This window comes from Pristis pectinata, chromosome 29, assembly GCF_009764475.1.
Source record: "Pristis pectinata isolate sPriPec2 chromosome 29, sPriPec2.1.pri, whole genome shotgun sequence".
Classification (NCBI taxonomy): Eukaryota; Metazoa; Chordata; class Chondrichthyes; order Rhinopristiformes; family Pristidae; genus Pristis; species Pristis pectinata.
Genome location: NC_067433.1, coordinates 21,117,071 through 21,132,002, shown reverse-complemented (window position 1 = coordinate 21,132,002; position 14,932 = coordinate 21,117,071). Strand labels below are relative to the sequence as shown.

The 14,932-nt window shown below is 45.3% G+C and overlaps 1 protein-coding gene across 4 annotated transcripts in view; it reads right to left on the bottom strand.

Moving 5' to 3' along the window:
- The window catches only part of LOC127584237 (STAM-binding protein-like), a 77,241-nt gene that overhangs the window by 17,101 nt on the left and 45,208 nt on the right, over positions 1 to 14,932 (bottom strand). For all 4 annotated transcript variants that reach the window (XM_052040867.1, XM_052040870.1, XM_052040871.1 and 1 more), the window contains one exon: positions 13,864 to 13,976. In XM_052040867.1, coding sequence (XP_051896827.1) covers positions 13,864 to 13,976 — 113 coding nt within the window. The remainder of the gene's footprint in view (positions 1 to 13,863; positions 13,977 to 14,932) is intronic.

The following is a 14,932-nucleotide window of genomic DNA, read 5'->3' as shown; positions in this document are numbered from 1 at the left end:
GCTTAATTAGTTTGGCACAACATTGTGGGCCGAAGGGCCCGTTCCTATGCTGTACTGTTCTATGTTCTAAGTGTCTAGGTGAGCACTTGAATCACCGAGGCATTTGGTGAAGAATGAACGAGTCACTTGAGCTAAGTGGCAGCAGCACTAACTGCTGCACCACTTTGCCACCTCACCTTGAAATTCTGAATTGGACTCACAACAGAAACCTTTCATCGTCATTTCTTCACCCATCCATATTAGAACATGAATATACAACAGAATGGAAATCTCCAACTACCACTTCACTGATTGCAACCTTACAATTTGTCACAGATGGATTCCAATGTGAAGTGGGATCACTTCCCTGTTGGAGGTGCAATCTTTCTGCGGTCAATGCTACATGGCACGAGTTTAGAGAAGGGACAGGGAAGTTACTATTGGTGACAGGATGGAGGGTCTTTTCCCCAGGTTAGGGGAGTCTAAAACTAGAGGACAAAGATTTAAGGTGAGAGGGGAAAGATTTAATATACAACTGAGGGGGTAAGTTTTTCCCCACAGGGAGGGTGGTGCGTACATGGAACAAGCTGCCAGATGATGCTTTCGAGGTGGGTACAATTACAATGTTTGAAAGACATTTGGATAAGCAGAGCAAGTAGTCACCATCCCAGTAAAAGTTGCCCCTCAGGTAGACATGTACGTGGATAGGAAAGGTTTAGAGGAATATGGGCCAAACATAGGCAAATGGGACTAGCTCGGATAGAATTCATGATTGGCATGGATGACTTGGGCCGAAGGGCCTGTTTCCCTCCTGAATGACTCTATGACCATTGAAGACTATGGGCCAAGTGCTGGAAGATGGGATTAAAACGAATGGATGGCCACTGGTCAGAGTGGACACGGTGGGCCCAATGGCCTGTTTTCATGCTGTTTGACTCTACAGTCAGAATCTGTCCTCCACCCCCCACCCCACCTCCCAACAAAGGCAGGGAAGCTTAGAACTAGAGGGCACAGGTTTAAGGTGAGAGATTTGAGGGGCAATTTTTTTCACACAGGGTGGTTATATGGAACGAGCTGCCAGAAGAGGCAGTAGAGGCAGAAACAATTATGTTTACTAGATACTTGGAATGGCAAGGAGTAGAGGGCTACAGACCTAATGCAGGAAAATGGGTTTAGAATAGATCGGCCTCACAGTCGGCATGGATGAGTTGGGCTAAACGACTGTTCCTGTGCTGTCTGACTCTGACATACGAGTCGGAGGGTGCAGAGCAGATTCTCCAGGATGTTGCCTGGGATGGAGCATCTCAGCAATGAAGAGAGACTGGATTTGTTTTCCTTGGTGTGGAGGAGGGAGACTAGATAGAATTATACAAAATATACACAGGGTAAATAGGAAACCTTTCCCCATTGTACAGATATCCAAGACTACAGAGCACAAGTTTAGGGTAAGGGGTATGAGGTTAGAAGAGGATCTGAGGAAGACCATTTTCACCTCAAGGGTGGTTGGAATATGGAAGCACTGCCTGAGGGGGCGGGGGAGGCAGAGACTCACAACATTTACAGAGTATCCAGCCAAGCACTTGAATCACAAAAGCACAGAAGGCTACAGACCAAGTGCTGGTAAATGAGACAGGGAGAAAGAAGCAACTTAATCAGCATCCCAGCCACCACCCGTAACATTCATTCCCTCCATTATGGCTGTAGCATGCACCATCTCCAAAATCCCCTGCAGTTACTCACCTTGGCCACTCCCTAAGTCAAATCTTTACCAGCAAGACAAGGCCAAAAGGCATACGTGAACACCAACATCTACATGTTCCCCTCCAACTCATAATCATCCAGACTTGGAAATACAATGACATTTCTTCATCATCACTGGGTCGAAATGCTCAACAGTGCTTTAGAGTCAAGAGTTATACCGCACAGAAACAGGTCCTCAGATGAAATTTGGCCATGCTGACCAAGTTTCCCACCTGAGTTAGTCCCATTTATCTGCATTTTTTTAAAAAAACATTTTTTAATTTTTAAAAATTTTTTTATTTACAGCGTGGTAACAGGCCCTTCCGGCCCAACGAGTCTGCGCTGCCCATTTTAAACCCAAATTAACCTACCCGTACGTCTTTGCAATGTGGGAGGAAACCAGAGCACCCAGAGGAAACCCGGGAGCAGACATGGGAGAACGTACAAACTCCTTACAGACAGTGACAGGAATCAAATCCCAATCGCTGGCGCTGTAATAGCGTTGTGCTAACCATTATGCTACCGTGCCGCCCAATTCAAGAAGCAGGTACATTTGGTCCTTTATTCCTGTTCTATCCATGTATCTGTCCAAACGTCTTTTAAACGATTGGCATCTCCCTAGACCAAGGGGTTTAGATGGGGTGAAGTTTGTTAGGTGTGTTCAGGAAGGTTTCTTGACACAGTATGTAGATAAGCCTACAAGATAAACTGTACTTGATTTGGTATCGGGAAATGAACCTGGTCAGGTGTCAGATCTCTCAGTGGGAGAGCATTTTGGAGATAGTGATCATCATTCTCTCTCTATTACAATAGCACTGGAGAAAGAGAGGAACAGACAAGTTAGAAAAGCGTTTAATTAGAGTAAGGGGAATTATGAGGCTCTCGGGCAGGAAATTGGAAGTTTAAATTGGGAACAGGTGTTCTCAGGGAAAAGTATGGAAGAAATGTGGCAAATGTTCAGAGGATATTTGTGTGGAGTTCTGCATAGGTACGTTTCAATGAGACAGGGAAGTTACGATAGGGTACAGGAACTGTGGTGTACAAAGGCTGTAATAAATCTAGTCAAGAAGAAAATAAAAGCTTACAAAAGGTTCAGAGAGCTAGGTAATGTTAGAGATCAGGAAGATTATAAGGCTAACAGGAAGGAATTTAAGAAGGGAATTAGGAGAGGCGGGCAGGATTAAGGATTAGGCGGGCAGGATTAAGGAAAATCCCAAGACATTCTACAAGTACGTGAAGAGCAAGAGGATAAGATGAGAAAGAATAGGACCTATCAAGTGTAACAGTGGGAAAGTGTGTATGGATCCGGAGGAAATAGCAGAGGTACTTAATGAATACTTCAGTATTCACTAGGGAAAAGGATCTTTGTGATTGTAGTGATGACTTGCAGCAGACTGAAAAGCTTGAGCATGTCAATATTAAGAGAGTGTGCTGGAGCTTTTGGAAAGCATCGTTGGATAAGTCGCTGGGACCGGATGAGATTTACCCCAGGCTACTGTGGGAGGTGACGGAGGAGATTGCTGAGCCTCTGGCAATGATCTTTGCATCATCAATGGGGATGGGAGAGGTTCCGGAGGATTGGAGGGTTGCAGATGTTGTTCCTTTATTCAAGAAAGGGAGTAGAGATAACCCAGGAAATTATAGACCAGTGAGTCTTACTTCAGTGGTTGGTAAGTTGATCGAGAAGATCCTGAGAGGCAGGATCTATGGACATTTGGAGAGGTATAATATGATTAGAACTGGTCAGCATGGCTTTGTCAAGGGCAGGTCCTGCCTTACGAGCCTGATTGAATTTTCTGATGACGTGACTAAACACATTGAAGAAGGAAGAGCAGTAGATGTAATGTATATGGATTTCAGCAAGGCATTTGATAAGGTACCCCACGCAAGGCTTATTGAGAAAGTAAGGAGGCATGGGATCCAAGGGGACATTGTTTTGTGGATCCAGAACTGGCTGGCCCACAGAAGGCAAACAGTGGTTGTTGATGGGTCATATTCTGCATGGAGGTCGGTGACCAGTGGTGTACCTCAGGGATCTGTTCTGGGACCCTTACTCTTTGTGATTTTTATAAATGACCTGGATGAGGAAGTGGAGGGATGGGTTAGTAAGTTTGCTGATGACACAAAGGTTGGAGGTGTTGTGGATAGTGTGGAAGGCTGTCAGAGGTTACAGCGGGACATAGGTAGAATGCAAAACTGGGCTGAGAAGTGGCAGATGGAGTTCAACCCAGATAAGTGTGAAGTGGTTCATCTTGGTGGGTCAAATATGATGGGCAGAATATAGTATTAATGGTAAGATTATTAGCAGTGTGGAGGATCAGAGGGATCTTGGGGTCCGAGTCCATAGGACACCCAAAGCAGCTGCACACGTTGACTCTGTGGTTAAGAAGGCATATGGTGTATTGTCCTTCATCAATCGGGGAATTGAATTTAGGAGCCGAGAGGTAATGTTGCGGCTATATAGGATCCTGGTCAGACCCCACTGAGTACTGTGCTCAGTTCTGGTCACCTCACTACAAGAAGGATGTGGAAGCCATAGAAAGGGTGCATAACAGATTTACAAGGATGTTGCCTGAATTGGGGAGCATGCCTTATGAAAGTAGGTTGAGTGAACTCGGCCTTTTCTCCTTGGAGCAACTGAGGATGAGAGGTGACCTGATAGAGGTGTATAAGATGATAAGAGGCATTGATCGTGTGGATAGTCAGACGCTTTTTCTCAGGGCTGAAATGGTTGCCACAAGAGGACACCGGTTTAAGGTGCTAGGGAGTAGGTACAGAGGAGATGTCAGGGGTAAGTATTTTTTTACTCAGAGAGTGGTGAGTGCGTGGAATGGGCTGCCGGCAACGGTGGTGGAGGCGGATACAATAGGGTCCTTTAAGAGACTTTTGGATAGGTACATGGAGCTTAGAAAAATGGAGGGCTATGGGTAAGCCTAGTAATTTCTAAGGTAGGGACATGTTCGGCACAACTTTGTGGGCCGAAGGGCCTGTATTGGGCTGTAGGTTTTCTGTGTTTCCAATTGTACCCACCTCTACCACTTCCTCCGGCAGCTTGTTCCAAATACCCACCACACTCTGTGGAAGAAGTTGCTCCACAAGTCCCCTTTAAATTTTTCCCCCTTAAACCTATGCCTCTAGTTTTCGATTCTCCTCCCCTGGGAAACAGACTGTGACCATCCACCTTATCTGTGCCCCTCATGATTTTATAAACATCATCCAGCCTCCTACACTCCAGGGAAACATGTCCCAGCCTATTCAACCTCTCCTTGTAACTCAAGACCTCCAGTCCCGGCAACATCTTTGTGATCTTTTCCCCACCCTTTCCAGCTTAGTGACATCCTTTCTACAGCTGGTCGACCAGAACTGCAATCTCACCAACATCATGTACAGTTGTAACATGATGTCCCAACTCTTATACTCAATGCCCTAACCAATGAAGGCAAATGAGCCAAACTCCTCCTTTACCATCCTGTCTACTTGTGTCTCCACTTTCATGGAACTATGTACTTGTACTCCTAGGTGTCCCTGTTCAACAACACTCTCTAGGGCCCTGTCATTTACTGTGCAAGTCCTGCCCTGGTTTAACTTCCCAAAATGTATCACTTTATACTTCTCCAAGTTAAATTCCATCTGCCATTCCTTGGCCCACTTTCCCAGCTGATCTAGACCCCGTCATAACCTTCGATAACCACCTTCACTGGCCACTATACCACCAATTTTAGCGTCATCCACAATCTTGATAACCACGCCAACTACATTTTCATCCAAATCGTTAACATATTTGACAAACAACAGTGGGCCCAGCACCGATCCCTGCAGTACACAACACTGGTCACAGGCCTCAAGTCTGAAAAATAAGCCCCCACTACCACCCTCTGACTCTTACCATCAGGCCAATTTTGTAACCAATAGACCAGCTCACCCTGAATCCCATGTGATCTAACCTCATAGACCAGCCTAGCAATGCGGACCTTGTTAAAGGCCTTGCTAAAGTTCATGCAGACTTCGTTTACTGCCCTGCCCTCGTCAATCCTCTTCGTCACCTCTTCAAATAAAAAACACAATTAACGTCCTGAGACACAATCTCCCACACATAAAGCCCTGCCTAATCAGTCCTTGCCTTTCCAAATGCAGGCAGATCCTGCCTCTCAGAATCCCCTCCAGTAACCTTCCCACCACTGATGTTAGGCTTACCAGCCTGTAGTTCCCTGGCTTGTCCTTGCAGCCCTTCTTAAATAAAGGCACAAATTGTTCCAGTCTTCTGGTGCCTCACCCACGGCCAAGGAAAATACAACTCTCTGCCAGGCCCTAGCAATTTCTTCCTTGGCTTCCCACAATGTCCTAGGGTACACCTGGACAGACCTTGGGGATTTATCCACCTTTACGCACTTAATGACTGCCAGCACCTGTTTTGTATTGTAGATATGCTTCAAGACATCACAGTTCTCTTCCCTGAATTCCCTAGTTTCCACATTCTTCTCCACGGTAAATACAGACGAGAAATATTCATTTGAGACCTTGCCATCTCCTGTGGCTCCACATACAGATGACCATGTTGATCCTTAAGGATCTCTCCCTAGTTACCCTTTTGCTCTTAATAAAGAGCAAAATCTCTCAGGATTCTCCTTTGCCTTATCTACCAAAGCTTTCTCAAGTCCTCTTTTTGCACTCCTGACTTAACTGCACTATATCCCTTATACTCATAGGATTCACTTGATGCCAGCTTCCTATACCTGACACATACCTCCTCCTTTTTCCTGTCCAGAGTCTCAATATCCCTCGTCAGCTAGTGTTCCCTACTCCTGCCAGCCTTTCCCTTCACTCTAACAGGAACATGCTGGACCTGAACTCTCCCCATCTCACTTTTAAAAACTTCCCATTTGCCAGACATCCCTTTACCTGCAAACAGCCTCTCCCAATCTACATTTGCAAGTTCCTGTCTAATGCCATCAAAATTAGCCTTGCTCCATCTTGGGACTTTAACTTGTAGACTTGTCTTTTTCCATAACTATTTTAAAATTAAAACTGGTGCCATCATGGAGAGTGAAGAAGTCTAAGATTACAACAGGATCTAGATACCTATTGCTCAGCCATGTTTTGGTAACCGCTGTGACATCCCAGTCCCAAGTACCTGAGTCCATCTGCCTTACCCATCAGGTTTTTTTTTGCATTAAGATAAATGCAGTTTGGTCTTTCAGACTTTCCTCGCTCCCTGTCCTGCCTACTGGACTTGCTTGCTTTAACTTCTCTATCTCAGCTTTCTCATCTACCACACTACCACCTTGGGTGCCCCCACCCCGCCAGATGAGCTTAAAACTTCCTAAGTAGCTCCAGCAAATCTCCCCACCAGGACGTTGGACCCCTCCAGTTCAGGTGTAACACATCCCTCTTGTACAGGTCATCTCTGCCTGGAAAGAGCTCCCAGTAGTCCAAGAACCTGATTCCCTCCCTCCTGCACCAGCCACACATTCACCTGCCCTGTTCTCCTATTCCAACCCTCACTTCCCCCAGGGCACAGACATAGAGATCCTGCTTTTAACCTTCTGCTTAACTCCCTACATTCACTCCACAGAATGTCTGATTCTATGTCATTGGTACCAATGTATACTGTGACCACTGGCTGTTCACCCTCCCCCCTGAAAATGTTCTGCAAACACTCAGACATCCTTTTTGGGAGGTCTTGCACCAGTTCATGAAGTGGCTCATCACCACCTTTGGAGTAATTAGGAACCTGTATTAAATGCTATCCTTGTCCTTTTACTTGAATAGAAAACATTGGAATAATGAAAAATTATCAAGTACACCCTTGCTGGAAACGACACTGTAGTGGGAAGCAGAAACCCATTTTGCTCAAGTCTGCAGATGCTAAGATGTACAGGTCAATAAAAACGTTGTTGACTCTTGCCAAACCAGGTAAATCCAATAGCAAAAGCCACTGATGCTGTTGGATATTTGGTTAGAGTCATAGAGGTGTACAGCATGGAAAAAGGCCCTTCGGCCCACACTTGTCCATGCCGACCAAGATGTATATTCAAGCTAATCCCATTTCCCAGCACCTTGGCCCATATTCCTCTAAACCCTTGTCATCCATATAACCCTGTCCACTTACTTCTTAAATGTATCTAATGTAGCTGCTTCACCCACTTCCTCTGGCAGCTGGTTCCATACATCTACCAAGAAGTTGTCCGTCGGTTATTATTAAACCTTTCACCTCTAACCTTAAACTACATCCTCTAGTTTTCAATTTCCCAACCCTGGAAAAAAGACCACACACCCTCTCTATGCCCCTCATGATCTTATATACCTCTATAAGATCATCCTTCAGTCTCCTACACTCCAGGGAGAAAAGGCCCAGCCTGTCTAACCTCTCCCTATAACTCATTCCCTTGAGTCCTGGCAACATTGTTATAAATCTTTTTTGCACTCTTTCCAGTTTAATCACATCCTTCCTATAATGTGTCCAACACTGAACACAATACTCCAAGTGTGACCTCACTGACGTGTTGTACAACTGCAACATGACCTCCCAACTTCCTTTATCAATATCCTGACTGATGAAGGCCAGCATGCCAGAAGCCTTATTAAATGCCCTGTCTACCTGTGACTCTACTTTAAGGGAATATGCACCTGTCCTCCAAAGTCCCTCTGTTCTATAATAGTACCCAGGGCTCTTCTGTTCAATGATTTGTCCTTCCAAAATGTAAAATTTCACACGATCTGAATGAAATTCCATTTGCCGTTCCTCAGCCCACTTACCCAGCCGCTCAAGATCTTCACTGAATATGACACCACCTATCAGTGTCATCTGCAAACTTACTAACTATTCCTTGTATACTCTCATCCAAATCATTAATATAGATGACAAATAACAATGGGCCCAGCACTGACCCCTGGGGCACACCACTAGTCACAGACCTCAAGTCTGAGAAACATCCTTCCACCGTCACCCTGTTTCGTACCATCCAGCCAACATTGTATCCAGTTTGTTAGCTCTCCTTGGATGCCATGCGATTTAACCTTCCAGAGCAGCCTACTGTGTGGAATCTTATCAAAAGCCTTACCGAAATCCATACTATGTCTACCGCCTCCCTTATCAACCTTCCTCATTACTTCATTAAAAAGCTCAATCAAGTTCATAAGACAAGATCTCCCAAGCACAAACCCATGCTGGCTACTCCTAACTAACCCCTGCTTTTGCAAATGCAAGTATAACTTATCCCTCAATGCTTTCCAGCAACTTACCTACCACAGACATTCAGCTACAGGTCTATAATTACCAGGTCTATCTGTACAGCTCTTCTTAACTAAAGACACAGCATTTGCTATCCTCCTGTCTTCCAGCTCCTCGCCAGAGGATAGTGATGTTGTAAATATCTCAACAAGGGCTCCCACAATTTCTTCTCTAGCTTCCCATAGTGTTCTTGGATACATCTCATCCAGACCTGGAGATTTGTCTACCTTCATACATCTTAACACATGCTACATCTCTTGTACTGTAATATGGACTGCTCCCAAAACATCTGTTAACTTTGCCAGGTTCCCAAGTCTTCACATCTTTTTCCATAGTAAAAACAGAGGAGAAATAATCATTGAGAACTCTGCCCATCTCCAGCAGCTCCACACATAGATTTCTGTCTTGGTCCTTGAGGGCCCCTATTCTCTCATTAGTCAATCTTCTTCCCTTAATATACTTAAAAGAAATCTCTTGGGATTCTCCTTAGTTTTCTTTGGCAAAGCCATCTCATGCCCCCTCTTCGCCCTGCTAATTTCCTTCTGGAGTATACTCTGGCATCCTCTATCCTCCATTGATTCACTTGATCCCAGCTGCCTGTATCTGACCCAAGCCTCCTCCTTTTACTTGACCAGAGTTACAATATCCCTTGACAGCCAGGGTTCCCAACTCCCAGCAGCTTTGCCTTTAGTTTAACAGGAACATGGAGAGCTAGAACTATTGCTATCTCACTTTTAAACATCTCCCACTTGCCAGAGGTCCATTTGTCCACAATCAACCTTTCATAGAACACTACAGCACAGGACAGGCCCTTTGGCCTACAATGTTGTGCCGACATATTATCCTGCTCTAAGATCTATCTAGCTCTTCCCTCCCACATAGCCCCCTATTTTTCTATCATTCATGTGTCTATCTAAGAGTCTCTTAAATGTCGCTAATGTATCTGCCCCCACAACCTCTGCCGGCAGTGTGTTCCACACACCCACCACTCTGTGTAAAAAAACTTACCCCTGACATCCCCCTTATACCTTCCTCCAATCACCTTAAAATTACGTCCCCTCATGTTAGCCATTGTCGCCCTGGGGACAAGGTCTGACTGTCCACTCGATCTATGCCTCTTATCTTGTACACCTCTATCAAGTCACCTCTCATCCTCCTTCTCTCCAAAGAGAAGAGCCCCAGCTCACTCAACCTATCCTAATAAGACATGCTCTCCAATCCAGGCAACATCCTTGTAGATCTCCTTTGCACCCTCTCTAAAGCTTCCACATCCTTCCTATAATGAGGTGACCAGAACTGAACACAATACTCCAAGTGTGGTCTGACCAGAGTTCTATAGAGCTGCAACATCACCTTGCGGCTCTTGAACTCAGTACCCCGACTAATGAAGACCAACACTCCATACGCCTTCTTAACAATCCTATCGACCTGTGTGGCAACCTTGAGGGATCTGTGGAAGTGGACCCCAAGATCCCTCTGTTCCTCCACACTGCTGAGATTCCTGCCATTAACCCTGTATTCTGCCTTCGAATTCGATCTCCTGAAGTGTATCACTTCACACTTATCCGGGTTGAACTCCATTTGCCACTTCTCAGCCCAGCTCTGCATTCTATCAAGGTTGTAATCTACAGCAACCTTCTACACTATCCACAACACCCCCAACCTTTGTATCATCAGCACACTTACTAACCCACCCTTCCACATCCTCATCCAAGTCATTTTTAAAAATTACAAAGAGCAGGTGTCCCAGAACAGATCCCTGCAGAACACCACTGGTCACTGACCTCCAGGCAGAATACGCTCCATCTACCACCACCCTCTATCTTCTAAGGGCAAGCCAATTCTGAATCCACACAGCCAAGTTTCCCTGGATCCCATGCCTCCTGACTTTCTGAATAAGCATTCCATGAGGAACCTTCTCAAATGCCTTACTAAAATCCATGTACACCACATCCGCTGCTCTACCTTCATCAATGTGCTTTGTCACATCCTCAAAGAATTCAATCAGGATCGTGAGGCCATGCTGACTGTCCCTAATCAGCCTATGCTTCTCTAAATGCCCGTAAATCCTGTCTAAGAATCTTCTCCAGTAATTTGTCCACCACTGAAGACTCACTGGTCCGTAATTCCCAGGGTTATCCCTACTTCCTTTCGTAAACAAAGGAACAACATTTGCCACCCTCCAATCATCTGGCACTACTCCTGTGGCCAGTGAGGACGCAAAGATCGCTGCCAAAGGCACAGCAATCTTTTCCCTAGCTTCCTGTAATAACCTTGGATATATCTCGTCTGGCCCTGGTGACTTATCTATCCTAATGTTTTTCAATAGTTCCAGCACATCCTCCTTCCTCACATCGACATGCCCTAGCATATCAGTCTGTCGTACGCCATCCTCACAAACGTCAAGGTCTTTCTCTCTGATGAATACCGAAGCAAAGTATTCATTAAGGACCTCCCCTACCTCTTGCGACTCCAGGCACATTTCCTCTTTTATCCCTGATCAGTCCTACCCTCACTCTAGTCATCCTCCTATTCTTCACATACGTGTACAACGCCTTGGGGTTTTCCTTGATCCTACTCGCCAAGGATTCTCATGCCCCCTTCTAGCTCTCCTAAGCCCATTCCTAAGCTCCCTCCTGGCTACCTTGTAACTCTCCAGGGCCCTGTCTGATCCCTGCTTTCTAAACCTCAGGTAAGCTTCTTTCTTCCTCTTGACGAGATATTCTACATCTCGTGTCAACCATCCTTACCTTGCCTGTATGTGACAAACTTATCCAGAGCCCCATGCAAGTACTCCTTAAACAACCTCCACATTTCTGCTGTGCACTTCCCCAAGAACATCTGTTCCCAATTTACGCTCCCAAGTTCCTGCCTAATAGCATCATAATTCCCCCTCCCCCAGTTAAAGACTTCCCCATATCGTCTGCTCCTATCCCTCTCCAAGGCTATGGTAAAGGTCAAGGAGTTATGGTCACTATCTCCAAAATGCTCTCCCACTGAGAGATCTGAAATCTGATCAGGCTCATTGCCCAGTACCAGGTCCAGAATGGCCTCTCCTCTAGTCGGCCTGTCCAAAATCAGCCTTGTGTCAGTAATCCTTCCTGTACACACCTAACAAACTCTGCCCCATCTATCCCCTTTACACTAAGGAGGTGCCAATCAATATTAGGGAAGTTGAAATCAGCCATGACAACAACCCTGTTATTTTTGCACCTCTCCAAAATCTGCCTCCTGATCTGCTCCTCAGCATCTCTGCTGCTATTGGGGGTTCTGTAGAATACTCCCAATAGAATGATCGCTCCCTTTCTGTTTCTGGCTTTCCACACTGACTCAGTGGACGATCCCTCCAGGACATCCTCCCTTTCCACAGCTGTGATACTGTCCCTGATCAGTAAAGCCACTTCCCCACCTCTTTTACCTCTGCCCCTGTCCCCTTTGAAACATCTAAACCCCGGAATATCCAGCAGACATTCCTGCCCTTGCGACAGCCAAGTCTCTGTAATGGCCACCACATCATAGTTCCACGTACTTACCCACGCTCTAAGTTCATCAGCCTTGTTCCTGATACTTCTCGCATTAAAGTAGACACACTTCAGCCCATCCAACTGACTGCAATTTTGCCCTTTCAACTGCCGATCCTTCCTCACAGTCTTTCTACACTCTGCATCTACTTGTACACTATATGAACCAAACTCTGACCGATCACTCTGGTTCCCATCCCCTTGCCAAACTAGTTTAAACCCTCCCCAACAGTTCTAGCAAACCTGCCCGCAAGAACATTGGTCCCCCTCCAGTTCAGGTGTAACCCATCCCTTTTGTACAGGTCGTACTTTCCCCAGAAGAGATCCCAGTGATCAATAAATCTTAAACCCTGTCCCCTGCACCAATTTCTCAGCCAAGCATTCATCTGCTAAATCATCCTATTCTTACCCTCACTGGCACATGGCACAGGCAGCAATCCAGAGATTGCTACCCTCCAGGTCCTGCTCTTCAGCTTCCTGCCTAACTCCCTATATTCCCTCGTCAGGACCTCATCTCTTTTCCTACCTATGTCATTGGTACCAATATGTACCAAGACCTTTCCTTGCTCTTCGGCATGCTCCTTCCTGTTCAATTTGCACTCACAGTCTTCTCTATCACAATCCTGCCTCTCAATTGCTTCACTTCTACTTACGATCCCACCCCCCATCAATCTAGTTTAAAACCCTCCCAAGTAGTGTGAGCAAATCTGCCCGCAATGATATTGATCACCCTCCACTTTAGGTGTAACCTGTCCCTCTTGTACCGGTCACCCCTGCCTCAGAAGAGATCCTAATGGTGAAATCTGTTGAACAGCACAATCGCACCAACCCCGGTCCTATAGTGTAACAGCACAAGCTTAACAGCCAGAATCAGCGCTTAGACAACTGTGGCAGATCTGATACTGATTGCTCAGTACTGGTAGAAGGATTGTGGAATTGCATCATTTGAAGGATTCAGAATATGATGTTCCAGGAATGTGGCTCACTGAGAATTTCACACTTGGTCAAGGAAGTGGAGACAGGAGTTAAACACAGAATTTACCCAGAAAAGGCTCTGTGTTAACCAGCTGGGGCCTACTTCTAAAGCATCTTTTGGAAAAGGAAGAATTACATGAAAGGGATGTATTGTTGCAACAGCATATAAGAAAATCTATTGATTACAGTTGAAAGCTCCAATAAATTGCCAGCTTTTTTCAAAAATAAAGGAAAAGAGATTTGCTAATTTCCTCATGATTAATGCAGCTTTAATTTACTTTCATTTTAAGGTGGGATTCCCCAATGCAACAAAATGCTTTCCGTCAATCCTACCAAATTGTTTAATCTTAAACACCCTGATTGAAGTGAACATTTGTATCTTGTCAACATCACACTTTAATCCTCTTACATACTCACTCGTTGTACTTGGGTGAACAAACGATTGCTATGGCCTCTGGAAGCATGATCTGGTAGGAGCAGTGGGTGTGAAGGTCCACGCTGGACAGGAATGCAGTCTGTGTTGGATGGGTCTGGAATTGCACAGAAGTTACACAGATGATAAACAATCCCCATATCAAATCATAATCTATACTTGGGAAAGGAGCACAAAACAAAAGAACATAGAACAGTACAGCACAGAAACAGGCCATTTGGCCCACCACGTCAGTGCTGACCATGACACCAATTTAATGGCACCACTCCATTCCCTGCCTGCTCATGTGCCTATCTAAATGCCTCTTAAACATTGCTATCATACTCACTTCACCACCTCTCCTGGCAGCACGTCCCAGGCACCCGCCACTCTGCGTAAAAAAAAGGCTTGTAAATCTCCTTTAAAACTTTCCATCTCTTAAAGCTATGCCTTCTAGTCGTCGACACTTCCCCTCTGGGACAAAGACTCTGACCATATTATCTATGGCTTTCATTATTTTATATACAATCAGGTCACCCCTCAGCCTCCAATGCTCCAGAAAAAACAATCCAAGTATATCCAACCTTATAGCTGATACTCTCTAATCCAGACAACATCCTGGTGAACCTCTTCTGCACCCTCTCCAAAACCTCCGCATTCTTCCTGCAACAGGGCAACCACAACTGCACACAGTACTGCAAAAAATCTTTTATACAGCTGACTTCCCAAGTTTTATACCTTGATCGATTGATGAAGGCAAGTATGCCATACGCCTTCTTTACTACCCTACTTGTGTTGCCACTTTCAGGGAGCTATGGACTTGCACCCCAAGATCCCCTGTATATCATGCTCCATTTAGTGTATATTTTCCTCTTGCATTTGATCTCCCAAAGCACAACACCTCTTGCTTGTCTGGATTAAACTCCATCTGCCAATTCTCTGCCACATTTCCAACTGATCTCGATCCTACTGAATCCTTTAACAACCTTCCTCACTATCCACAGCTCTGCCAATCTACAAACTTGCTAATCAGCCCAGCTACATTTTCACCCAAATCATTTATATACATCACAA